We start from the raw sequence: 26,966 nt of genomic DNA, 5'->3' as shown, positions 1-26,966 counted from the left end.
GGTTGCTCATCCAGGTTAGTCAGAGTCCCAAGGTGCTCTTCCTGCATTAGCCTGGCTTCAGAAAACAAGGAGTTTCAGGCGGGTTAGGAAGGCAGTGGGAGAGAGAGCCCAGTTGGGGAGTCTTTCGAGTTTGAAGGAGAAGAGGAGAGAAAACTTGAAGCTTCATCTAAATATCCTTGTGCAACAACACTCCTTTTTATGGAGTAATAACGATACCCTTTCTAAGATTAAAAAGAAAATATATCCAACTTATTTGGAAATTCGTGCCCCACACCAGCAAATGCTTCCCATCGCTGTGGTCTTCCCTAGGATAGCACTATCCGCCACGGCCACGGCCACAGCCACAGCCACAGCCACGGGCAGGCGAAACTGCGCAGGCGCGGCGCTACCCGCGCCTTCCGCCTCGGCCTTGCTGGTGCGCCCAGGGGCTAGGAGCTCGTAGTTCTCCGAGTCCGCCTGCCACAACGCGGGCGATTGTCAGCTGGTTGCCAACCGCTCGGCGCCTGCGCAAACGGCGGGCGTCCGTCACCATGACAGCGCCTGCCCGGGGCCCGGGTAAGCAGGGGTCCCCACGGCTTCCGGCCGGGCGGGCTCGGTTAGAGTGCGCAGCGCGGCCCTGAGCCCTGAGCTCGCCGCCCGCCTTCCCGAGCCAGAGCCCGGAGTTGGGCCTCTCTGAGAGGCTCGTCTGGCGGCAGGGGAGTGTTTCAGGTCCTCTTAGCTCTCCTCACCTAGTTTTCCTTGAACTGAGCGGCTCCTGGCGGCCGGGGATGGGCGCGCGCCCACCATCCTGTGGTAGAGAACCACGGTTCCCGGGAGGGCGTTAAAGAAAGAGCGTTTAGGGCGCCCGAGAACGGCTGGTTTATTATTTGGAGATCTTGGTTGGTTTGAAGGGATCGTGACACTTGCCCAGCCCATAATTTCAATAGACAGAATAGGGAATAGCCCATGGTCAAGTGCGCTGCTGCTTTGGGAATTGGTTGAGGGTTGACAATGCAGGGAAGGCATGGAGCACGGCCTGCCACCTTCTCCGTGCACGACTTTTGCAAGCTACTAACTAGTGTATGCTGTTGTTTGACCCCTGGAACCCAAGGTGTTTTAAACCGCGGACGTCGAATTCCCCAGAAGGTTACAGTCTCTCTTACATAAGCATGAGTGGTGGCATTAGACAGCCTCGGTGGCGCATTCCTTCATCAGCTTAGATATTTTACAGAATGTAAATATAATAGGTGATCTTTATGGGGCATTTAAAGTATATTGAAGTAGGTCAGAGCTTTCCAGTACCAGGATTTGGACTCGTTACTTGTAGTAACTTTTTGGTATTTTCTCACAATCCTGACTTTTAAGAAAGTAGAGTAAGATCATAGTAAATATAAACTTTTTATCCTGCATTTTTCCTAATATCACCATGTCACAAAGCTTTCTATAAACAAATAACTTTAAGTGACTGAATTGTTTTATCAAAAATTATACTGTAATTTATTTAACCAATTTCCTCATGTTTCCTTTTTTTAAAAAAATTAGAACTCATGCAGTAATGAACATCTTTTTATTATTCTTCCTCAATTCTGATTTAAAAAATCTTACGCAAGATTTTTGTAACAAGAATTACTGAATCAAAGAATGTGAACATTTTTTAGGGCATACGTTAAGCCTCATAGAATATTTAATTCTGAAAGTCCAAATCTCGGACTAGGCTCACACTCAAAAAATTAACCACTCTCATTATTAAGCTGTAAAAATACAGATTTTCCTGAATTAGTGCAAGGTTTGCAAAATGTTGGAATAAATGTGTGCTCGGGTGAAAATTTCCAGATTGTGACACACGCCATTAAATAATAATAATGAATTCTAATCTCATGACCAGGGCTTAGCTAATTCTTAACCAGTTTGTTTCACTAGGTGAATCATTTTCTTCCCTTAACTTTTTTAAAAACAATATATTTTCAGTGTAAAAGAAATCAAAAGGCACAATAGGATTTTTAGTGCAAGGTTCCCTGCAGTCCCTCAGTCAGTTCCTCTCCACACAGGCATGTGTTACCATTTCTTGTATATCCTTTGAGAGGTTCTGTGTACAAGCCACATGTAAAATATATAATATGTTAATATATGTAATATGCATAGTCTTTCTCCCACTTTCTTTATATACAAATTAATTTTATAGCACTAGTTCTTATCAGCTTAGAGTAAGTAAGTTTATTATATAGTTCTAAAAGTCTTCAAAACAGTATAATTCAGTGGTTGGCAGTGTATTCACAGACTTGTGCAACTATACAGTCAATTTTAAACTATTGTCATCACCAAAAAAAGAATTAAAATCCTCTTTATACCTCAAACCATAGCTGCACATCTACTTTCTATCCCTACCTATTTATCTTTTCTGGAGGCTGGGGTTGTGGTTCAGTGGTAGAGCGCTAGCCTAGCACGTGCGAGGCGCTGGGTTAGAGCCTCAGCACTACATAAAAATAAATAAATATCTATTCTGGACATTTCATATAAATGGAAATGTACAGTGATGTGATCTTGTCTGTATGACTTCTTTCATTTTGCATAGGATTTTTCAAATTGTGTTCATATTGTGGCATGTATCAGTATTTCATTCCTTTCCAGGGTCAAATAGTATTTTGTTGTATGTGCATATGACATTATTTTATCCATTTATTTGTTGATGGACATTTAGATTGGTTATATTTTTGACTATTATAAATTGTTGTAGTTGGTTTTGTGCTGCTATATAACAGAGACCATAGACTGGGTAATTTGTAATGAGCAGAAATGTATTAGCTTACAGTTTTGGATGCTGAGAAAGCCAAGATGGAGGAGCTAAAGGGCTTTCTTGCTATGTCATAACGTGGCAGAAGGAGCATAGCTGAAGAGCAGCAGGAGACAGAAAGAGACAGTGAGGGAGTACAAGACAGAGTAAGCCTATTCCTGTTATAAGGACATTAATCCGTTCATGAGGGTGGTGCCCCCATGAGCCAAACACATCCCATTAGGTCTTACCTCTCAACCCCACTACCTTGGGGATGAAGTTTCTAATACATTAACCTTGGAAGATACATTCAAACCATAATATGAATAATGCTGTGGTGAACATCTGTGTGCAAGTCTTTGTGTGACTATATGGCAGATTATTTTTAATGGTGAATCTGGTAGACACACTAGAAGTAAATAGAAGTAACTTTAATGATTGTCTAGTCCAGAGGTCAGCAAGCTTTAAAAAAAATAATTTATTACCTCACATACTAATCATTTATGATAAAACATTTAACTCTTCTCCCAGAGAGCGTTAAAAATAGGGGAATTTGGGATGAGTATAGGGGCAAATGAGAACTCTGTATTTTTTTTTCTATAAATCCTAACTGCCCCCCAAAATGTCTTAATCTTAAGAAAACTGCAACTGATTTTGCCTTTCTCTTGGCCCCATTTTCAGAGTTATAGACTGCTTAAGATAGTAATACTAATACCCTGGATCATAGGTAATCAGAGGCTTCTTAAATTCTAAAAATATTCATACAGTCCCTGACTTAGGATGATTTGACTTATGATATTTTTGACTTTATATGGTGCAAAAATATACTGGTGCAAAAACATTCCATTTTCCATGTTCATATAGTATTTGATAAATTACATGAGATTCAACACTTTATAGTAAAATGGGCTTTGTGTTTGGTGATTTTTCCCAAGTGTAGGTCTTCTAAGCATGCTTAGTAGAGTAAGCTAAGCTCAGATGTTCAGTAGGTTAGGTGTATTCAGTGCATTTTTTTATTTATGATATTTCCAACTTACAGTGAATTTATTAGGACATAACCCTATCATAAGTTAAGGAGCATCTGTATATAGTTGTGGTTAAGTACAATATAGCAATTTCACTCATTAAAAGGGCAAGAACTTTTAAAAATTTTTTAATTTGTTATATATGACAACAGAATGCATTACAATTCACATTACACATATAGAGCACAATTTTTCATATTTCTGGTTGTACACAAAGTAGAGTCACATCCTTCATGTCTTCATATGTGTACTTAGGGTAATGATGACCATTGTATTCCATTGTCTTTCCTACTCCAAGAACTTTTTTTTTTTGAAAAAATTGCATTATTTATTTTCTTTTAAAGGAACATATAGAACTATTTCAGGATAGTATTACAACTATCTCTGTAATGCTTTTGCTTTTTATGTGATTTTACCCTTTAATGTATATGTGTTGCTTTTTTGCAATTTATTTTTATTTTTTTTATTGTTGGTTGTTCAAAACATTACATAGTTCTTAATATATCATATTTCATAGTTTGATTCAAGTGGGTTATGAACTCCCATTTTTACCCCGTATACAGATTGCTGTATCACATCAGTTACACTTCCATTGATTTACATATTGCCATTCTAGTGTCTGATGTATTCTGCTGTCTATCCTATTCTCTACTCTCCCCCTTCCCCTCCTCTCCCCTCCCCTCCCCTTTTCTCTCTCTACCCCCTCTACTGTAAATCATTTCTTCCACTTGTATTATTCTTCTCTTACCCCTCCTTTCCTCTTATATGTAATTTTGTATAACCCTGAGGAACACCTTCCATTTCCATGCGATTTCCCTTCTCACTCCCTTTCCCTCCCACCTCTCATCCCTGTTTAATGTTAATCTTTTTCTCAAGCTCTTCGTCCCTACCCTGTCCTTGGTTACTCCCCTTATATCAAAGAAGTCATTTGGCATTTGTTTTTTAAGGATTGGCTAGCTTCACTTAGCATAATCTGCTCTAATGCCATCCATTTCCCTCCAAATTCTATGATTTTGTCATTTTTTAATGCAGAGTAATACTCCATTGTGTATAAATGCCACTTTTTTTTTATCCATTCATCTATTGAAGGGCATCTAGGTTGGTTCCACAATCTTGCTATCGTGAATTGTGCTGCTATGAACATCGATGTAGCAGTGTCCCTGTAGCATGCTCTTATTAGGTCTTTAGGGAATAGACGGAGAAGGGGAATAGCTGGGTCAAATGGTGGTTCCATTCCCAGCTTTCCCAGGAATCTCCAAACTGCTTTCCAAATTGGCCGCACCAATTTGCAGTCCCACCAGCAATGTACAAGTGTACCCTTTTCCCCGCATCCTCTCCAGCACTTGTTGTTGTTGGACTTCCTAATGGCTGCCAATCTTACTGGAGTGAGATGGTATCTTAGGGTGGTTTTGATTTGCATTTCTCTGACTGCTAGCCAGGGTGAGCATTTTTTCATGTACTTATTAATTGATTGTATGTCCTCCTCTGAGAAGTGTCTGTTCAGGTCCTTGGCCCATTTGTTGATTGGGTTATTTGTTATCTTATTATCTAATTTTTTGAGTTCTTTGTATACTCTGGATATTAGGGCTCTATCTGAAGTGTGTGGAGTAAAGATTTGTTCCCAGGATGTAGGCTCCCTGTTTATCTCTCTTATTGTTTCTTTTGCTGAGAAAAAACTTTTTAGTTTGAGTAAGTCCCATTTGTTGATTCTAGTTATTAACTCTTGTGCTATGGGTGTCCTATTGAGGAATTTGGAGCCCGACCCCACAGTATGTAGATCATAGCCAACTTTTTCTTCTATCAGACGCCGTGTCTCTGATTTAATATCAAGCTCCTTGATCCATTTTGAGTTAACTTTTGTGCATGGCGAGAGAAAGGGATTCAGTTTCATTTTGTTGCATATGGATTTCCAGTTTTCCCAACACCATTTGTTGAAGATGCTATCCTTCCTCCATTGCATGCTTTTAGCCCCTTTATCAAATATAAGATAGTTGTAGTTTTGTGTATTGGTTACTGTGTCCTCTATTCTGTACCATTTGTCCACCCGCCTGTTTTGGTACCAGTACCATGCTGTTTTTGTTACTATTGCTCTGTAGTATAGTTTGAAGTCTGGTATCGCTATACCGCCTGATTCACACTTCCTGCTTAGCATTGTTTTTGCTATTCTGGGTCTTTTATTTTTCCATATGAATTTCATGATTGTTTTATCTATTTCTACAAGAAATGCTGTTGGGATTTTGATTGGCATTGCATTGAACTTATAGAGAACTTTTGGTAATATCGCCATTTTGATGATGTTAGTTCTGCCTATCCATGAACAGGGTATATTTTTCCATCTTCTGAGGTCTTCTTCTATATCTCTCTTTAGGGTTCTGTAGTTTTCATTGTATAAGTCTTTCACCTCTTTTGTTAGGTTGATTCCCAAGTATTTTATTTTTTGGGGGGATATTGTGAATGGAGTAGTTGTCCTCATTTCCGTTTCAGAGGATTTGTCGCTGATATACAGGAATGCCTTTGATTTATGCGTGTTGATTTTATATCCTGCCACTTTGCTGAATTCATTTATTAGCTCTAATAGTTTCTTTGTAGACCCTTTTGGGTCTGCTAGGTATAGAATCATGTCATCTGCAAATAGTGATAATTTAAGTTCTTCTTTTCCTATTTTTATGCCTTTAATTTCTTTCGTCTGTCTAATTGCTCTTGCCAGTGTTTCAAGGACTATGTTGAACAGAAGTGGTGAGAGAGGGCATCCCTGTCTTGTTCCAGATCTTAGAGGGAATGCCTTCAATTTTTCTCCATTCAGAATGATGCTGGCCTGTGGCTTATCATAGATTGCTTTTACAATGTTGAGGTATGATCCTGTTATCCCTAATTTTTCTAGAGTTTTGAACATAAAGGGATGCTGTACTTTGTCGAATGCTTTTTCTGCTTCTATCAAGATGATCATATGGTTCTTATTTTTAAGTCTATTGATGTGGTGAATAACATTTATTGATTTCCATATATTGAACCAACCTTGCATCCCAGGGATGAATCCTACTTGATCATGGTGTATAATTTTTTTGATATGTCCAAGAACTTTTTAATTCTAATGTTTTTAGATTCTTCAGTCACAGTATTTGTAAATGTTTCATCGGTCATTGTAATTATACATAGTAGTGGGATTTGTTGTTACATATTTGTACATGCACACAATAGAAGAATACAATTTGGCTATTTTGTTGCCCATTATTATTAATTTATAAATTGCCTTTATAAAACTTCAAATGCAGTGTTTAGTTGAAAGGTGCTATGGAAATATCTTATTATGAATCATTATCTAACAACTAGGTTCCATTAAGTAACCATTTATTTAAGTCCTTTGGTCTGTCTCAAAAACTTTATTTGTAACAGCCACATTAGTCACATATTCTATCATGAGAATATACTATGATTTAATTATCATCCTATAGTTGGACATTTGTTAGGACCAATAATAGGCCTTCTATAATGCCTGGCTTAAATATTTTAAAAATGATAGCTATGCACTGCCATCTAAGTCCGAAAAGTCTCTGACTCTATCCTGTATGCTTAGTAGGGCCATGCATGGTGTGTTGGAGACTGGGGATAGTGGATTCTCCAGCTAACCCTTCCTTCTTTATTCTGTTGCCCATCATCTAGGGTGGTTGCTGGGTCCCTATGCATATTAGTAAGAAGTTTAATTATTTGCTCCTCTGTTCACTGATAAAATATTACTTTTATTTATAGTTTCTGATAGCCTTTTTAAGGTTTGTAACTGTTGTTAGATGGAGTTCAAATGACTTACACATAGGGAATTTGTAAGCAATGTTTAAGTGAAAAAAACAATAATTAGGGATGTTAATATTATGAGAAACTTTTTTATGGTGTGGGAGATCAAACTCAGGGCCTCACATGGTTTTTTTTTTTCCTCTTTTTTTTTTTGCTTTTTAAAGCTTTCAAAAAAGTTCTATATTAGAAAATGGCATAGTATGGAGTTGGCCTGGATACAAGTATTTTTTGCCACCACCTGCCTTAGTCTCAGTTAACTTTCATTTTAAAATATATAATTATGAAAAATCTGGTATGCCAAAAGTAGTTGATAGACATGAGAATTATTTATATTTGTACATACTAGATAAACTTATGACTGTTAATTCAAGTTTACTTAATATGAGGGTCTGAGAATCATAATTTGAAGATGAATATGTAGTAAAATATGAGATTTGAGTTTTATTTTATTTATTTACTTGTTTGTTTGTTTGGTGTTTTGAACCCAGGGGTGCTTAACCACTGAGTCATATCCCCAGCCCTTTTTATTTTTTATTTTGAGACACGGTCTCATTAAGTTGCTCAAGCTGACCTTGAACTTGTGGTCCTCTTTCCTGGACCCAGTCTCTGGTATTACAGACCTGCACTACCATGCCTGGCCTGTCATTTGAATTATAAATTTTCAATAGACAGTAAGACTTCAGGTAGAGAAAACAATTAAATTTCACAAAACTTAAAAAGTTTTAATTATAGCTTTCGCTTTACATAAATTAGGGTCACAATCATTAGAAGACATTGTAAAATATTCTGCTCTTAAATTTCTGCTTTTTACTGGTTTTATTTTCTTTCTACATTTTTTATGCTTCTGGTGTTCAGACCATCTTATATATCTACTAGTTATATTACTCATATGTATTATATACCTGTCACATCATAAGTATTCTTTGTTTTTTTAATCTTGTATTTTCCTCAGGCTAATTACTTTGTTATCCTCCCTGGATAAGTCTTCTGTTCATTTTTATTAATTTTTTTATCCTATCACCCAGCCATCCCTTTTCTGGGCATATACTCAAATAAAATAAAATCACTACCTCTTAAAGATATCTCTATGAACATTATTCACAATACCCAAGTTATGGAAAGAACTTGGATGTCTAAAGGCAGAGAAATGTATCAAGAAGATATGCTATGTCCACACATTGCACATGCATGAGCATGCATTGGGTATATGTGCCTACGTGCACGTGCGTGCACACATACACACACACACACACACACACACATTCAATGTAATATTATTCAGCTCTAAAAAGAATGAGATTTGCTATTCACCACAACATGGATGAACTTGAAGGACATTATTATGCTAAGTGAAATAATCCAGACACAGAAAGAAAAAAACTCATGACTTCATTCATATGAGGTGCCAATGTCTTGGCTGGGCACAAGATCATGAGCCACCACACACCTTGTAGATTCAAACAGCAATCTTTATTCCCGAACTCACACTGGCCTCTACACACACATTCTGGGGGAATCCCAGTTCTGCCGCTGCCCCCTTCACCTACTCCACGAGGCTTTCTTTTCCAATATCCCATTTGAATCTCACGAGAACTCAACGGGGAACAAGCAGCAGGAACACCCTAATCCCAGCAGCAATAATCTTCAACCTCCAACTTCCCTAAAACCCCTATTGTCTTAAACCGGGAACGCCCTAAACCCAAGGACCGGGATACTTCCTCAAACCTGATCAGCTCTAAACCCGGATCCGCCTTGGTCCTTGAGCAAGGTCACCTTACATGCAATGTCAACAGCGAAATCCATTTAACATGGGGTACGCTAGCAAGGAAATTTTGATGCGTCATTCCTACTTGGCAATGGCCCTCAGCAATGAGGAATCTAAAATTTAAAATTTGAAATATACAAAGATGGAGAATAAAAGTGTGGTTACTCAAAGGAGGAATGATGAGATGTAGGTCAGAGGATACAAAGTGGCAAATACATTGGATGAACAAATATAGAGATTTCATGTTCAACATGAGGGTATATGTGATATTATAGTGTATATGTGATTTATGCTCAGTGAATAGAGATTGTAGCTGTCTTGCCACAAAAACTTTAAAAATAGGTAACTGTATCAGATGACTGATAATGTTAATTTGCCTCATTTTAGCAAGATTTTTACTATCAATATGTATCTATATAATCTATATTATTATACATAATAAAACATTTTAAAATTTTACCCACTAAAGAAACATTCTTTTTCATGTAAATACTGTCATTTTAGGATCTTGGAGTGAAAATATATTGGAATATTTTCTGAGAAATAACCGGATTACAACAGAAGATGGCGCTGAGATCATCTGGTATCATGCAGCTAACCACAAGGCACAGATGAATGAGGCATTGAAAAGTAAGTCAGTCCAGTTTCTGATTTTTGCTTTAAAGAGTAGATTAATTCAATACCTTTTTTTGATATCTAACCAAATTTTTTTAGTCCTAATCTAGCAAATTCATTGGACAAAGGAGGGCATTCTTCTCTCTGCTTCCACCTGAACAGTGAGAAACAACTGTCTGGACATTTGTGTTTGCTAGAACTTTCTTCAAAAGGACTGTTCCAGAATTTGGATTTGGGGATGATGGTGGAAGTTAGAAATTATCTCTCAATTAAGCTGTACCCACTGACCTAGCTTTATAGGTAATATAAGTAATATTTTGAACCCCATATACTAATTTGGCTACCTTACTTCTCAGAATTCTTTCAGAAAATGAAATGCTGTTTGTTGAGCCTTCAAACTGCCTCGATAGCCTGAAGGCCCTGTGCAAACTGGCCTGTTTTTTCAAGTTCTCATGTCCCAGTGTGCTTAGTTTGCGTCTGTACCAGCCTTAGAGTCCTCTCATGGCCCAGCTCTTCTCCTCCTCTGACTGCCATATACATTCTTTCTGGAATGCTCTCTTCTCACACTTTGCCTGGCTAACCTCTTAAACATCCTTTGGTATCAATTAAATTACCTGTTGCTTTATGAAGACTTTTCTTGAACTCAGAATCACAATTCAGGGTAGCTCCCTGTATTCTTCCTTCACATGTGAACTTCTGTGTCCAATTTCTTTTATTTAGCATATTTTTAAAGTTCATTTATATTCTAAGGTCTATCATTATTTCATGTCTATTTATGATTGTATCATTTCATTGTATGTATATTGCAGTGTGTTTATCCATTCATCAGTTGATAAATATTTCAGTTTCTGATTTTTTGATACTTTTACTACTGCTATGAACATTCATGTACAATTTTTTTGTGGACATATATTTGCAGTTTTCTTGTATTATGTGTCTATAGAGTAGAATTGCTGAGTCATAGTATGTTTAATTTTTTTAAACTGCCATACATTTTTAAAATGGCTCTATCTTTTATATTCCTACTGCTGTGTAGATAAGGATTCTAATCTTTCCACATCTTTGCCAACGTTTGTTACTGTGCGTTTTTAAAAACAGCCATCTTGGACTGGGATTGTAGCTCAGTCATAGAGCACTTGCCTAGCGTATGTGAGGCACTGGGTTCAATCCTCAGCACTGCATACAAATAAAAATAAAGGTATTGTGTCCATCTATAACTAAAAAAGTTTTTTTAAAGATAGCTATCTTGTGTGGTTTCTTTAAAAAATATTTTTAGTTGTAGATGGACACAATACTTTTATTGGAAAAATTCAAAAGTAGAACAATAGTTTAAGGTAAAATTCATTTAGCTTCTTGGCATGTTTGCTCATCTGTAACAAATAAGGATTAAGTACAGTACCTGACATGTAGTCGTTACTCAGTGTTAGTTTTCTTTCCTTCCTTTTATCTTCTTTAAGAGGGACATGGCATCTCCTGCAGTTCTGCAGTTTTACAGAATTAATTTAAATTCTTTTATTTGGACAGGTAATGCTCATATGATAGAGGCCGATGTCATTCTTCCAAGTAATGGATCAGAGCCTGCACAACCAGTCATGGCCCATCCCCCTGAAACAAACAGTGATAATACTCTACAGGAGTGGCTCACTGAGGTTGTGAAGAGCAATAAAGGCATCAAGCTGGATTTCAAGAGGTATTTGTACAAACATGCTACTGGCTGTTATAGAGTAACTTGGGGGCAAAATTAATAGCCACACATATGTCTGACTATCTACTTTTGTATCTTTTCCAAAATGAAAATGGATTTATGGACTCTAGTATGTTTCAGAGTGGACCTAAGACCTACTGAGCTGTTTGCTATAATTGTTTCTTTGAGGCTAAAGCTAATTTTTATAAAGGGATTTATCATGCATGATCATTCTGATAACAGATTGCTAAATCTAAAGTTCTTTTGTTAATAAGTAGTCTTGGAAGGAAAGGTTCGGAGAGGTTTTTTTTTTTTATGTGTATTCAGTTTGATTTTATGTTGTTATATGTGTAAAGGGAATAATTTGGAACTTTTCAGTAACCAAAGAATTGCTTAAAAATACTATTTTGGAGACATTGATAATGAAGAATGAGGCTAAATGTCATTACTTCTATGTGCCCATCATAGGAAATTTTGCTTTTAAGTATTTTGGTGTGTAAAAATTATAGGTAAAACCAGGAATAAACTGTGACACCAGAAAAGCGTACCATAAGCCCTATGAAGGCTGCTGCTATTGAAATCCAGGGTTGGCAGTAAACCTGCCTCATCTCTGAGTCATATTTTAAAATTGAATTATTCTCTCTGCCCCTAAAAATAATTATTTGGAGATTTTATGGGATTTTTAAAGTGACTAACCATTTCTTATAGGGCTGACTATATCAATAAGCCTCATTATTCTGTTGGTGAACAAATAAATATACAGAATCTTGACATACAGGGGTTTTAATTGACTAGGTTAAAGAGTTAAAGAGCTATCTTAAAATCATCAGGCTTTTCGACTGATGACTGGTTCAGCTCTGTTTTATGGACAAAGAGACTTAGTCCCAGAGAGATTAGGTGATTTACCTAAGGATGACAGCTAAGCTTTGCCAGCTGAAGTAGCACCAGATCCTAGGCATTCTATGCACTATGATAAAGCATCTGATCGTTGATACTTGGCAGTTTAAAGTTTTAGAATGCCTTGCCTTTTCATGTGCTCATTCTTTTTGTGTATTTACTATTGCCCCTTGGATTATCGACTGTGATCTATTCTTTGGCTCCCTATATATTAGCCTGTTTATTCTTTAATTTTTTTTAAGTTTTAGATGGACACAATACCTTTATTATATTTATTTCTTTATTTTTATGTGGTGCTGAGACGCAAACCCAGTGCCTCCCACACACTAGACAAGCAGTCTACCACTAAGCTACAACCCCAGCCCCTGTTTATTCCTTTGTGTGTGTATGTGGGGGTGGGGTGCTGGGGATTGAACCCAGGGCCTTGTGCATGCAAGGCAAGCACTCTACCAACTGGGCTACATCCCAGCCCCCCACTATTTATTCTTAAATGCTAGCAGCTACCCCAAAAGAACTGTGCTACTGAAAACTGAAATTTTACAGTGATTTTTTTCCATAACATTTGAAGGGGAATGAATGTAAATTAATGGTTATAAGAACACTTATTATGCATCAGACACTGTTCTAAGAGCATTACATGTATTTTTCATTTAATACTCGTAACAATCCTAAGAGGTAGATCGTTGCTGCTATTCTCATTTTCCAGATGAGGCAATGGAGACCGAAGGGATAAGTAGCCTGCCAGAGGTCACATTGTTGATAAAAAGAGCTGTCACCCCAATTGGAGAGTTCATGCCCCTAACCAGATTGCTGCACTACCTGTGTGAGAGGAGCTGAATGATATTTTAGTCAATGTTTAGTAGTTCTTATTTTATGCTTCTAGGTTACATGTTTTAGTATAAAAATAATAAGTAACATATGGTAGTTTTTAAATTTTATTTGGAGTTTTAGCCAACTCCAGAGTTTAAGCAAAGAATTATTTTCCCTTAAAATGTAATTTGAAGTTACTTATTATAATATCAAGTATAGTTTATGTTTTGTCATTCCCCAATGTCTATATGAAACTTGTAGGAAAGTAGGATAAGATATTCAGTACCATGCTATTTTGATTTCTATAGCGATGTGGTATGTTTTGTTGTTGTTGTTTTCTGTTTTTGTTTTTGCAGTGCTGGGGATCAAACCCAGGGCCTCACACATACCAGGCAAGCACTCTACCACTGCGTCACATCCCCAGCCCACCTTAGTAGTATTTTTTTTTTTTTATTGATTATTTAAAGCATTACATAGCTCATGATATATCATCTTTCATACATTTGACTCAAATTGTGTTTTGAACTCCCATTTTCACCCCAAATACAGATTGCAGAATCACATCTGTTACATATTCACATTTTTACATAATGCCATATTAGTGACTGTTGTATTCTGCTACCTTTCCTATCCCCTACTATCCCCCCTCCCCTCCCCTCCCCTCCCATCTTCCCTCTCTACCTCCCCTGCTGTTGCTCAATTCTCTCCCTTTTTTTCCCTCCCCCTTGCCCCTCATAACCTCTTATAATTTTATGTATCATTGAAGGTCTCCTACTATTTCCATGTGCTTTCCCTTCTCTCTCCGTTTCTCTCCCCCCATTCGTCTTTGTTTACTGTAGTCTTTTCCTCATGCTCTTCCTTCCTGTTCTGTTCTTAGTTGTTCTCTTTATATCAAAGCAGAATTTGGCATTTGTTTTTTAGGGCTTGGCTAGCTTCGCTTAGCATAATTTGCTCTAATGCCATCCATTTCCCTGCAAATTCTATAATTTTGTCATTTCTTAGTGCTGCATAATACTCCATTGTGTATAGATGCCACATTTTTTTTATCCATTCATCTATTGAGGGGCATCTAGATTGGTTCCACAGTCTAGCTATTGTGAATTGTGCCGCTATAATCATTGATGCAGCTGTATCCCTATAGAGCGCTTTTTTAAGGTCCTCTGGTGCCTCTAGCTTTATTCTTTTTGCTCAGCATTACTTTGACTATTCTGGGTCTTCTGTTGTTTCATATGAATTTTAGATTTGTGGTTTTAGCATGGCATTGATACAGTACAAGACAGGAAGAATTTAAAGCAGAGAAATGAGAGTATTTAAATTAGAATCTACAAAGCCAAACATTAGGGCTTCTTGAGCCATTAAAATCTAGGGCCTTCATTTCAGGAGCAGAAGAGTGAGAAGACTTGAATCTCTTTCACTCTGCTGATATGTGGGAGAAGAGGAGTGAGAGACCAGAAGCTAAATGCTAGAGCCTGGTTTCTCTGGTTTATTTCCCAACTTACTGAGAATATTAATTTTTCCTCTTAAGGTAGGAGGCACAAAAGGAGTGGAGAGAAGAAAGATAGAAGCACAGATGGAAGTGTCCTCCCCTAAGATGAGGTAGAAGTGTGGAGAGTGTTGCTGAGTGTTCTCTCCGGCACCCACCTTCACAATGCTTAGCCTTCGCTGCAGTTAACTTTCTTGGAAATGAGCATTTCTAAAGGTTCAGAAGGATTAATCTTAAAGGTCAGAAGATAGAATTAGAAGTAGTAAGGTTTTCTAGTAGATTATGTGTATAATTTTAAAAAGTAAAAGTGATGTAGGCTGATTAAAACCTTATTGTTTTAAAGTACATAGGTGTCAGCTTCAGTAGATATAGGGAGAAAAGAAAAAAAAAAAGAAGCAGCCTTTCAATTTAACTAAAATATCCTTGTCTCTAGTTTATAGAATAGGTACTTACAGTAAAAGAAAAATAAATGTGGAACTCATAAACGCTTTAAGGAAATATAGTTTTTTTTTTTTTGCTTTCTAGTTATTTTTAGAAATGTGCTTATGTCTCCAAATTCACCCAAAGAATACATGAGGGAAAAAAATATTTCTTTTTTTCCTTTAAGGTCTTGAGCTGGTACTGGAGATATAGTGCCTGGACACACTTGGTATTTCATGACTGTGTATGTGTAGGTTATGAGTACATTTCACATTTATTGTCTTATTTATACATTGTCTGATGAGTGAATATTTATGTCTTATATTGTTTCACACTTAGTGATCCTAATATGGAGAGCTTTGAAACCCCTATTTGGTCCATAAGTAGTGGAATTATTTAAGTACTGATAGAACCTTTAAGTTCCTTTCATGAATAATAAGTATAAATCAACATTTTGAGGTATCTTATCTTTCTCTTCTGTGTGTGTGTGATTTTTTATTTTAATTCAGGTATTATTGTATTACATTTTTATTACAAATTCAAGAACTTTAAAACCATTAGTCTAAAAGAATTTCTTTTTACTCTAGAAATATTTCTCATTGATACCAAACTATGTTTTTAGTCTGGCAGCTGTGAAACCATCCATGATACTCTTAGAAAATGTGAAGAGGCACCTAAAGTGTCCCGTATGGATTAATGCTGATATTCTCCCTGGTCCAAATGGAAGTAACAAAGTAGTAAATGCAAAACCATTTATAGACACCGTGACATCCTTCTTTCCAGATGTGACATTTTCCTTGGGTTGGACAACAGGATGGCATCCTGAGAAAGTCAATGAAGGTGATAATGCTAATAATTTATTTTTTGTTGGTCAAATTAAAATATCCTTCAATTATAAAAATAACATCTTTAATATAAAGTAAAAAAAATCATCCCATAAAACGTAAGAGTAATGGAGAGAAAGACCTGACCCAACAGGTATGTGTATGACCCTTCTGTTATTTTAGATAGATACTGTGTGTATGGTAGTATCTTATCACAGAGCTTCCGTGGCAAATATTTATTTGCAAAGTCTAGAATAACCAAAGTTGCCTCTTTAAATTCTTTGAACAAGTCCCGAATTGGTCTCTTTCAACTTGTTAACTGTTTTAGACACCCCCATCTTCCTTAGAGCAAACTCCATATGTCAGATGTCAAAAGCTTTTCAAATGATATGAAACAAAAAGTGGTTAAAAATTTCAAATGTTTCAAATAATATGAAACCAAAAGAGCACAAGTTCTGCTCCCAAGTCATTGGACAGGGCCCTAATTATGTTCTTTGTGACTGACAGGAGAGTGGAAAGCCAGAAGACATTCTGTAGGCTGGATCCCTTCTTTTTATTCTTGTCTTTCTACAGGTGAAACTCACATTCAGTTTGTTCCTGGTTGAAACTTATTACACTATTGGGTTTATCTATTTCTTCATACATCCCTATGTAGTGATTTCTAGATAATCAGCCAGTAAGCAACTCTCTGGGCCATCTTACCCACATGGTAAATATAAAATCATCAACTAAAAGACATTAGAGACTATCAAGATTGTCCTGTGGATTTCAGGGTGTTCAGTTTCTATTCACGTGCTTTTTCCTTTTCCACTATGCTGAGAATGGAATCGAGGGTTTTGCACATACTAGGCAAGTGATCTACCACTGAGTTACAACCCCAGCCCCAGATGTAAAGTTTTGCATACAGAACAAATTTAGAGTAACTACTGTCTAGTGAGTAGTAACATTTAGCTAATAACCAACAATTGGTATAATCGAGAGAAAAAATCATATACTTTAACCTAATTCCACTTTAATTTTCTAATAATTTAGTTTTTTATTAGATTAATTAAAGTATATAGCCTATAATTTAAAATGTTTGAGGATGATAAACTAGAAACTATCTGATACTGCTGTACTGGTTCTAAACTCCATTTCACTGTTTAGTCTAACTCTAGTCTTAGCCTCAGGCTGAACTGAATTCAGCCACATGTGGGTCTTTGGATGCCTCCAGGCTACTTTTCCCTTCCTAACTTCTCATCATTGCCAACTCGGGCTTTATCCTCCCTTACTTCTTATGTTGCATAGTTTTTTAAAAAAGAGAGGTCATAGGTTTATAATCACAAAGGCATAGCTTCTGTTAGCAATCCCTTCTAATGATAAAAATATTATTTTCTAAAAACATTTCTCTTCTATTTATCAGGAATTTAACTGCCAAACCAACATATTGACTTAGGATTTCTATACTGAATTTAACTTACAATACTTTTTACAACCTACTTTTGAGTTGACGGTAATTTTTAAAAATATTTTTCTGATGTTGTTTATAAACAGGCAAGTGTGTTAACATGTCCTAACATGATCAAATTTTCCACTATTTCTTTTCTTTTTCTTTCTTTTTTTTTTTTTTTTGGTACGAGAGATTGAACCCAGGGGCGCTTAACCACTGAGCCACATCCCCAGCCCCTTCTTTTAAAATATTTTAGATACAGGGTCTTGCTAAGTTGCTTAGGGCCTTGTTAAGTTGTGCAGACTGGCTTTGAATGCATGATCCTCCTGCCTCAGCCTCCTGAGCTACTGGGATTACAGGCACTGTGCCTGGCACTATTTCTACTTTAGTTAAAATGTACAAATAATTTGGAATAGCCAAAAATAAAATGGATTTGAATTATCACTTTAACAGCTAGTAAATACCTACCACCTTATTCTGAGAAAGAAAATACAACTAGAAAATTTCAGTTTGTAGAGAAAATTAATGAATATCAATGATATAGATATATCTAAGAGAAAAGCCTTAGAACCTTTAAAGTAAGTAAAAATAGTGTCAAATTTGTGTTTTTTAGAAAATAAAATTATGGCATTTGCAGGTAAATGGTTAGAGTTAGAGAATATCATGCTAAGTGAAGTAGGCCAATTCCAAAAAACCAAAGGCCGAATGTTTTCTCTGATAAGTGGATGCTAATCCATAATGGAGATGGGGTTAGTGGAGGAACTTTGGATTGGCCAAAGGGGAGGGAGGGGAGCAGAGCAGGCATGGGGATAGGAAAGATGGTAGAATGAGAGACATCATTACCCTAGGTACATGTATGATTACATGAATGGTGTGATCCTGTGTACAACCAGAGAAGTGAAAATTGTGCTCCATTAGTGTACACTGAATTGAAGAGTATTCTGCTGTCATGTATAACTGATTAGAACAAATAAATAAATTAATTAATTTTAAAATTTTGCTTTTTTTTTTTTTTTTTTTTTTTTACACTTGAGAGATTAGTAAAACCTTCTTGGGTTTTTGTTTTGTTTTTTGGTGCTGGGGTTGACCCCAGGGCCTTGTACATGCTAAGCTCATGCTCTATCACTGAGCTGTACCCCCAGCCACAGTAAAATCTTCTTAATGTTTTAATTTTTTTCTGTTGAATTTGCTCTAGGGTATTTATGGCATGATTTTTATCTACATTTCCCACTTAAAACATTTCCTTGGGCTGGGGATGTAGCTCAGTAAGTAGTAAAGTGTTTGCCTGGCATGCACTGGGACCAAGGTTCAATCCCCAGCACTGAAGGGAAAATTTTTTTTTCTTGCGTTTTATGTTATTTAATTCACTCCAACTCCAAATGGAAATTTTTATGAATTATCTATGAGTTTACCTGTAGATTATCTATGGATTTACCTATTAATAGGTAATTTAGTTTTTTATTAATCAACTCACAAGATTCCAATCAAAAACTTAAATTTCTTTTCCTTTCAGGGTATAGTTGGACAATGGTGAAGGAGATGGAATATATATGCAATGAACTAAATCAGCCTGTGACATTCCCTGTCAGAGCAGCATTAGTTAGGCAATCTTGTTCTCAGTTACTCTGGCTGTTAAAGAAATCAAACAGGTAAGTATTATTAGTTTAACAATATAGAGTATGCATGTAAGACAGAAAGGGCATGAAAATTGAAAGACAGTGTGAGAGAAAGAGACCGAGAGAATGAAAATAGTATTTAAGTGCACAGACTCCTGCATTAGCTGAAACTCCATGATGAGCCTTCACTTATTTAACATCCTATTCCACAGAAAAGTTTAGTAAATGTTTTCATCTTTTTATTATGTTATAAATTCACAAAATTTTATGAGTAGATTAAATAGTTTCTCTTTGAATTTCATCATAATTTCAGAAATCTTTTTCATATAAAATTAGTTGGACCACATATTAACTACTAAAATGTATTATAAAGTTAGATATTTTAAAACAGTTTGGATACTATGTTTTTAATAGACTGGTCAATAGAAAGTTTAAAAATAAACCCAAATCTATCATGTATAGGAAAAAGCTGGCATTGCAAATCACTGGGACAAAAGTTTAATAACTGATGTTAGAATGGCCATTTAACTGTGCAGGTAAATCATTGACAACAGCTTCCTTTTTCCTTCTCCAAAATAAATTCCAGTTGAACTAAAGACTTGAACATCAAATAGTAAATGCATAAAAAAAGCCTGGGATGGTATTTAAATATAGTAAATATATTTTTCTCCTTAGTACAGAAACTATAAAGGAAATTTCGATACATTTGAATACATAAAAATGGAAAGATTCTGGTAAAATAGTACTTTTTATATATGTCAGAGAAGTGTAAAGAATTCTAACACATAGTTTTTACAAATCATCCAGAGAAAGATCTAGATTAATAAATTCATTAGATTGGAAAGAGTAGCAGAAACTGACATAGATTACTAGAAACAGTGTAAACTGGCCAGTAGTTTCCTTAAGAGAAATTGGCAGAGAGCCATGAATTTCATCAGTGAGGACTTATCTTATAAGCACATAAGCACACACACATAGGTACTAAGATATTCTTGAAGTGTTTTAGTTGTGAAAAAGACTTGTACATTCTAAATCTCTATCAGTCAGAAACCGGTTGAATAAATTATGGTACACCCATATGATGGAGTATTATATACTCATTACAGATAGTGCATTAGATGCTATGTTTAATATGGAATGTTCTCTAAAATAATTTTTAAGTGAATACGGTACCAAAGATAGGTGTAGTTTGATTCCATATGCATGGGAAAACAGGATGTATAAAAGTATTTTTAGATGAATTTAGAATCATTTGAATCAATGGCTGCTAGCATTATGCTTAAAGAGAAACATTAGATGGTACCAGACAATGTCCTAGTTAGGTTCTTTGTTTCAAACAACTGAAACAAATTCTGGCTAACTTATGCAGGAAAGAGATTTATTGAACTACAGGGAGACATCCACTCTTGCAGTATCCTGTGATGCTATTAGACATTCTCTTATTGCAAACCCATCATTTATTTATTAACTCTGCCTCTGGTTTTGTTTTCATTAATGTTAGAGAACTGCATGGAAATCAAGTAGCATACTGTATTAACTTTTAAAGATTATTATTGCAATTAAAGCATTCAGTTAAATGAAAAATTGTAAATTCTCAGAACTCTAGAGCCCTTGAGAATATATTCTCATGCCTCCATCTGAGAAACATTTATAATACAGATGAACTATATTTTCATGAAAACATAGTTTTCAAATAATCAAGCACACAAGCTCCAGAAGACTATGGGAAAACAGAATGTATAAAAGTACATATATAAAAGTACGCCACATTTGTGAGAAAATTCAGCCCAGGCTGAATTCCATTTCTGTACATTTTATATTGTCTTTTAACAGTGTGTCACAGTGCTTTTCAAATAGTCATGTTCAGTCCTATGGAACTTTCAACTCACAGAGACATCTGATAACCCAACAGACCTCAATCAAAAATAGATCTTTTAAACATAATCCACATGGGCCTGTAAAAGCTGAATTAACACAGAGTATTCTGTGGACATGATGAAAATTATTAGCTGCTAACTAGATATTCCTGAGATGTTCAATGTGGCAGTTGATCTAAGAAATCTAAGAGTTTCTCCCCATTAAGCAGAAAGTATTTCTTAAATGTCTAGTGTTAGATCTTTCAAACTGGAAAGTACTGGTTTATGCAGAAATAATTTATTTTTTCTATAGTTTTTCACATGTAAGTAGGTCAAAACAAAAAGCTATTTAAATTAATATTACAGCAAAGGTAAAAGTAATTTTTTAAAGCAGGCTTTTTTTCCACAATAAAGTATCTTATCTTTCAAAAGATATTGCAAAAAAAAAGGTGTTGTTGAAACATATATTTAGGAACAGTGAATGTGATTATCTTCACCCCTTATTCTGAATTTATATAATGCATTTTAAAAATTAATTTAAAATTAATTAATCCTTGACCCATATTTTCACAATAAGGGTGAGGTGTGACTGGTTGGAGAAAGTTTTTAAGTAACAAATTCTAATATAAACAGTGAATTACCACTATTCAGAATATCGATTAATACAGGCCAATGTATAAATATGTATAAATAAAATCTTCTAAAAATGATTTAGAAAGCATTTTAGGATTTTTGTTATATCTTAGGGTTGTCATTAGAAAAGTTAATTATTGTAGCACTGTACTTAACAAGTAATTATTGAGAGTATCCTAGTGAATAGGATGCCAAATAATAAATTGTATTTTATTATTTGTTTTAGTTTATGAAGTGCTAATTGTTTTAAGTATGCATTTTTCTTCATATATTGTCTCAACCACTAAGAGTGTGTGTGTTATAAAACTTCCCTGTATGAAAGTGCTTTCATCTAGTTTTTTCATATAAAAAAAATTGCCTAGCACTTGGCAGTCTCTATGGGGAGCTTTAAGCCTCTTTTTAGTGATATAATACAGATAATTTTCCCTTTTCATTCAATTTATCGCCTAAATATATGCTAAAGGAATTAGATAAAAATGTGTAGCTAAAAGAACACTAAATAATCACTACTAATGAAAAAATAATTTAGAATTCATTTCAATACCATCTTATTAATGTACAAAGACAAATATGTTTGTATATTAATACTTAATGTAAGTTAGCATTATAATACATTTTCTTTAACCTCATAGTAGCAAATATTTGAAGTTAATATGTATATTGGAATATAATGCGTATGTGTGTGTGTGTGTATTGTTGGAGATCAAACACAGTGCTTCACACATGCTAGGTAAGCACTGTACTGCTAAACTACATATCCAGCCTCTAAATGTTTTATTGAAAAATTTAGTTATATGTATGGATGTTTTTCATAGTAGCCAGCATAAAAGGCCAACACAAAATTAGTACAATTAATTTTTTTTCAGTTCTTCTATGAGCATTTATTTAAATAATGTCTGACCTATAGAGTTAGACTACTAAGAAAGAAAACATTTGAAAATTTGGAGGTTGTATCTAGTTATTGTCATACAGCTACTGGTTTCCTTAAATTAAATACCCCCTCAAAAAATACAGTAGGAATACATGTCCTTTGAATAAAAAATACAAGAAATACAAAGATAAATGCAAAAAGTCCGAGTTCTTTTCCCCACACACTGATCTCCATTGTCAGAAGCAACAGACTGACCTAATAGTCTGGGGTGTGCAGAGACTGTCCATACCACTTTCTCCTCATGCTGTTCCTCTAGTTGGTTGCCAAGTTCCACAGATTCTGCTTTGCCACCCTTCCTACCATCATCTCTTATCATTAACTGGTCCCCATGTCTCCAGTCTTGTCCCTTTTTAATCTGTTTTCCACACTGCCACCAACCCATTCTAAAATTGAATGTTTTCCAAGATGCAATTCTGATCATGATGTCATACTTGCAAAAAAAAAAAAAAAAGCCTTTTGGGAACTTTCTGTCACCAGTGGGATAAATGGCTTATAACTACTGGCGCTTAGAAATTGATTATCCAAATATACCTTTGGACTTTTGTTATGGTTAGTACAATTGTTTTTTAGACTTACCTAGTTACTCTTTCTATGGAGTCTAATAGGATCATTTTCATTCTACTAAGTTTCTAATTTTGTAGTTTGACTGTTTTTCTAATTATCCTATAGAAAAAACTATAAAACATTTTGTCATTCTTAGAGTCCTGGAAGGGCTTATACTGTTTGAGATAGGAAGAAATAGTAAATTAATTTTTTTTAAATTAGGGCAAAATCACTGAGATATTTATTCAATCATTAGTGATTCAAGCAACAAAATTTGAATAAGATTCTGCCAGAAGACTGAAGGTTAGAATTATCTTCATGGTGGATGTAGGTGTTTTAATTTTGTTCCTAATAATTATCTCTTATTATCTGATGTTTTGGAGCTTACATAAAAACATCAGCCTTGTTTATCTTGATAACATGAATCCTCAGCATTTAGAACAGTGCCTAGCACACTTCACAGGGATTTACTAAATTCGTGTTAAAGGGAAAAACCAAATGCTCATAGGCATTCTTTAATCATAGAGACTTAGAAATCAGTGCCTTCTGGAGAGAATGTTCTGGTTTTTAAATAGTTACAAGCAGCAATGTTAAACAAAGAGTTTTAGAGGTTATTTAGATTATTCTGGTGTCAGGTGCTGCATAAATAATTTTGTGGCATGCTCTAATGTCATTACTACATGATACATGACAAATACAATATAAATATATACAGTACATTATTTGTACAATACAATACAAATAGTATACTACAAAGATGTTATGGCTTGGATGTGTGTGTACCCCAAATGCTCATGCATGAGAAAAAGCAAGAAGATTCAGAGAGGAAATGATTGGGTTACAAAAGCCTAAACCTGCTCAGTGAATTAACCACCTGCTGGTTAATTGAGTGGTAACTGAAGGCAGGTGGGGTGTGGTTGGAGGAGGTAAGGCACTGGGGGTGTGGTTTGGAGGAATATATTTGTATCTGGCAAGTGAAGCCTCTGTTTCTGCTGCCTGATCATCATGTGAGCTGCTTCCCTTTGCCATACTCTTCTGCCATGATGTTGTGCCTCACCCTGAGCCCCAAGGAATGGAGCCAGCTGTCCATGGAATGAGACCTCTGAAATGTGAGCCCTGAAAAAAACTTTAACCTCTACAGTCGTGCTAGTTGGGTTGTTTAGTCACAGCTGCAAAAAAAGCTGACTAAAACAAAAGAGGAGTGGCTTCTAGAAAAAGAACATTTCCCAGAAGATGCGCAGCAATGTTTCATTCACCTTTAAACAAGATCTTCATCTTGAAACAGTCAATAATGCATAGTACATGAATGAATCTTGTGATGTTGAGAAAGCCATTGAAGTAGGACAGCATTCATTCTTTGTCAGGGAACTATAACAATGAACTGCCAATCAGTTTTTGCTTCTTGCTTAAGCAGCTGGTGAACTCATCCTGCTGTAGAAGCCACGAAGCATAGAGAAGTTCCAATTCTTGACAACATACCTGTTCAAGAACAGTTGCTCTGCTGAGAAGTTGAAGTTAAAGTTTTTTTTAAAATCTTAAACAAGCAAACAAATATACAACCATCTTTAAAAAATTTTTTTTTAGTTGTAGATGGACACAATATCTTTATTTTATGTATTTTTTTTTTTAATGTATTGCTCAGGATTGAGGCCATTGCTTTATATACGTTAGGCAAGTGCTCTACCACTGAGCCACAACTTCAGCCCTTCAACTTCTTTTGACTCTTAGACTATTCATATTATTTTATGTGTATAATGGGGACTTACAGTTCAAGCAGGATCATGGCAGAGTTTTAATTCCCAGTCTTACACCTTTTCCTGAAAAATATCAAAAACACAAAGAGAATGACAATAATATCAACAAAATCTCACATGCTGAATTATCAGCAAACCAGAAGGCAGAAAGAATAAAAACCTCTCTGAATTTCTGATTACTTGTAAATGTTCCAGAAGCAATTGAGACCCATATAAGCTTTTATTAGAATCTTGGCCATCTAGCCAGAGTCTGTTTTCTGATCTCAACTTACTAGGTGTGCTTATGGGACCACATTTTGGCCAGCAAACATCATATCTGTTCACAACATTTTTTTTCCTTTTTCTTTCAACATTTGTGGGTTAGAATGTGAATAAGATGGTAAATGGCAGCCTTCACTTTTGTGCATGAGAACACTCTTGGAGTTAGTAGAGGAAGAAGATAGAGTAGAACCTGAGCTCTAGATGACCATGGAAACAGAGACCCCCCCCCCCCCACCCCCAGCCACCTGAATCCTCATACCTGCCGTTGGACAATTTGGGAGAGAAATACAAAGTCTGTCATGTCTGAGTCACTGTATTTTGAAATTTCCGTGTTAAAACAGCTTAACCTGTGCTCTAAACAACACACTGGCAGCCGGATGCAGTGGTGTATGCCTATAGTCCTAGTGGCTTGGAAGGCTGAAGCAGGAAGATCGTAAGTTCAAAGTCAGTGTCAGAAACTTAGGGAGGCTAGGCTCTAAGCAACTTAGTGAGACCCTGTCTCTAAAGAAATTACATTTTTTAAAAAAAGGCTGGGAATGTGGCTCAGTGGTTAAGCACCCCTGGGTTCAATCCTCAGTACCAAAAAAACTAAACAAAACAAAATAAAACAAAACCAAAAAACATACTGGTTATTTTTGCTTGCTTTCCTCTTCTACTAGAGATTTAGCCTATTGGTTCAAAAGTGAAAAACCCTGTTATTTTTTTTTTTGAAGAATAATTTGAATTAACATCAAGAGAATTGAAGGTTTATGATGTTAAGTCTTCCTAAAGACATATTAAACATACATTTGTACAGTTCCTTTTTTTGTATTTCTCAAAAGCACTTAAGCTTTTCTCTACTTCAATATTTTACATTGTTTATGAAGTTTTTTTTCCTACTTAGTATTTTATGTTAAGTTGCTATTTTAAATAGGTTCTTTGCTACCATTTTATCTTGTACTGGTTGTTTTTTTTTATATATATAGTATGCATGGGTGTGTGTGTGTGTGTGTGTGTGTGTGTGTGTTATTGATTTCTGTAAATTTACACTGTGACCTAATATATATATATATATATATATATATATATATATATATATATACACTAAATTCTCTTATTCATTTTTAAAAGTCTTTCAGATTATTTTTTTTTAATTTCTAAACAAAAAAATTATATTCTTTTCCATCATATTAATTTTATTTGTTCCCTTTCAACCTTTATACCTCTAAAAATTTCTTTTTCTTTTCTAGGTATGTTGCTTAGTACCTCTATAACAGAGATTGTCACTATGGGCATTTTAATTCTCCAGAAGACAATGCCTGAGGACCATTTTCAGTTGTCAGATCTTGTGTGTGTGTGTTGCAGGGGCAGGGATTCCTTTGTCTTTTAGTGACAGAGGCCAGCGACACTTCTCTAAATACCCTGTATTACACAGGACAGCCCCACACAGAAGGCAAGATTGAGAATTCTAGAAAAGTATTAAATAATAGTATTGCTAGTAAACATATACATCTCTCTACCTTTAATGTAAAAGTTTTTAGTAGTTTCTAGTGATAACAGTCTAAAGAAATATCTGTATTCTTATGGATAATTGAATTTTACTAAATAACCTTTCCAATTTGTATAAAAATACTAATGTTTTCTCTGTATCTATTAATAAGATAAATTATCTTGATATTTCATAGTATTTAACCATCCTTGCATTCAACACTTTATTATGATATATCAGTCTTTTAACTTGCTACTCAATTTAATTGCTAATATTGTAATTAGAATTTCTGCATTAGGAAGTGAGCTTAGTCTGTAATTTTTTTTTCCTTTCTCAGTTTTAGGCATGAGTGTCATGCACATTTCATAAATAAATGAGGGATCTTTCCTTTTGGATGTATTAAAATAATAATGA

The 26,966-nt window shown here is 35.4% G+C and overlaps 1 protein-coding gene across 2 annotated transcripts in view; it reads left to right on the top strand.

The window, feature by feature from the left end:
* The first annotated feature begins 373 nt into the window (after nucleotides 1–373).
* FAM151B (family with sequence similarity 151 member B) overlaps nucleotides 374–26,966 on the top strand; it is a 33,538-nt gene continuing 6,945 nt past the window's right edge. The window contains exons 1-5 of one of the 2 annotated variants that reach the window (XM_081304417.1): nucleotides 374–555; nucleotides 9,833–9,958; nucleotides 11,468–11,633; nucleotides 15,860–16,077; nucleotides 19,004–19,139. In XM_081304417.1, coding sequence (XP_081160543.1) covers nucleotides 531–555; nucleotides 9,833–9,958; nucleotides 11,468–11,633; nucleotides 15,860–16,077; nucleotides 19,004–19,139 — 671 coding nt within the window. In that variant the 5' untranslated portion in view covers nucleotides 374–530. The remainder of the gene's footprint in view (nucleotides 556–9,832; nucleotides 9,959–11,467; nucleotides 11,634–15,859; nucleotides 16,078–19,003; nucleotides 19,140–26,966) is intronic. The other variant, XM_081304416.1, reaches the window with a different exon arrangement.

The sequence above is a fragment of the Spermophilus citellus genome (assembly GCF_964194105.1).
Source record: "Spermophilus citellus genome assembly, chromosome: 1".
NCBI classification, from domain to species: Eukaryota; Metazoa; Chordata; class Mammalia; order Rodentia; family Sciuridae; genus Spermophilus; species Spermophilus citellus.
This window is presented reverse-complemented; position numbering and strand designations above follow the sequence as displayed.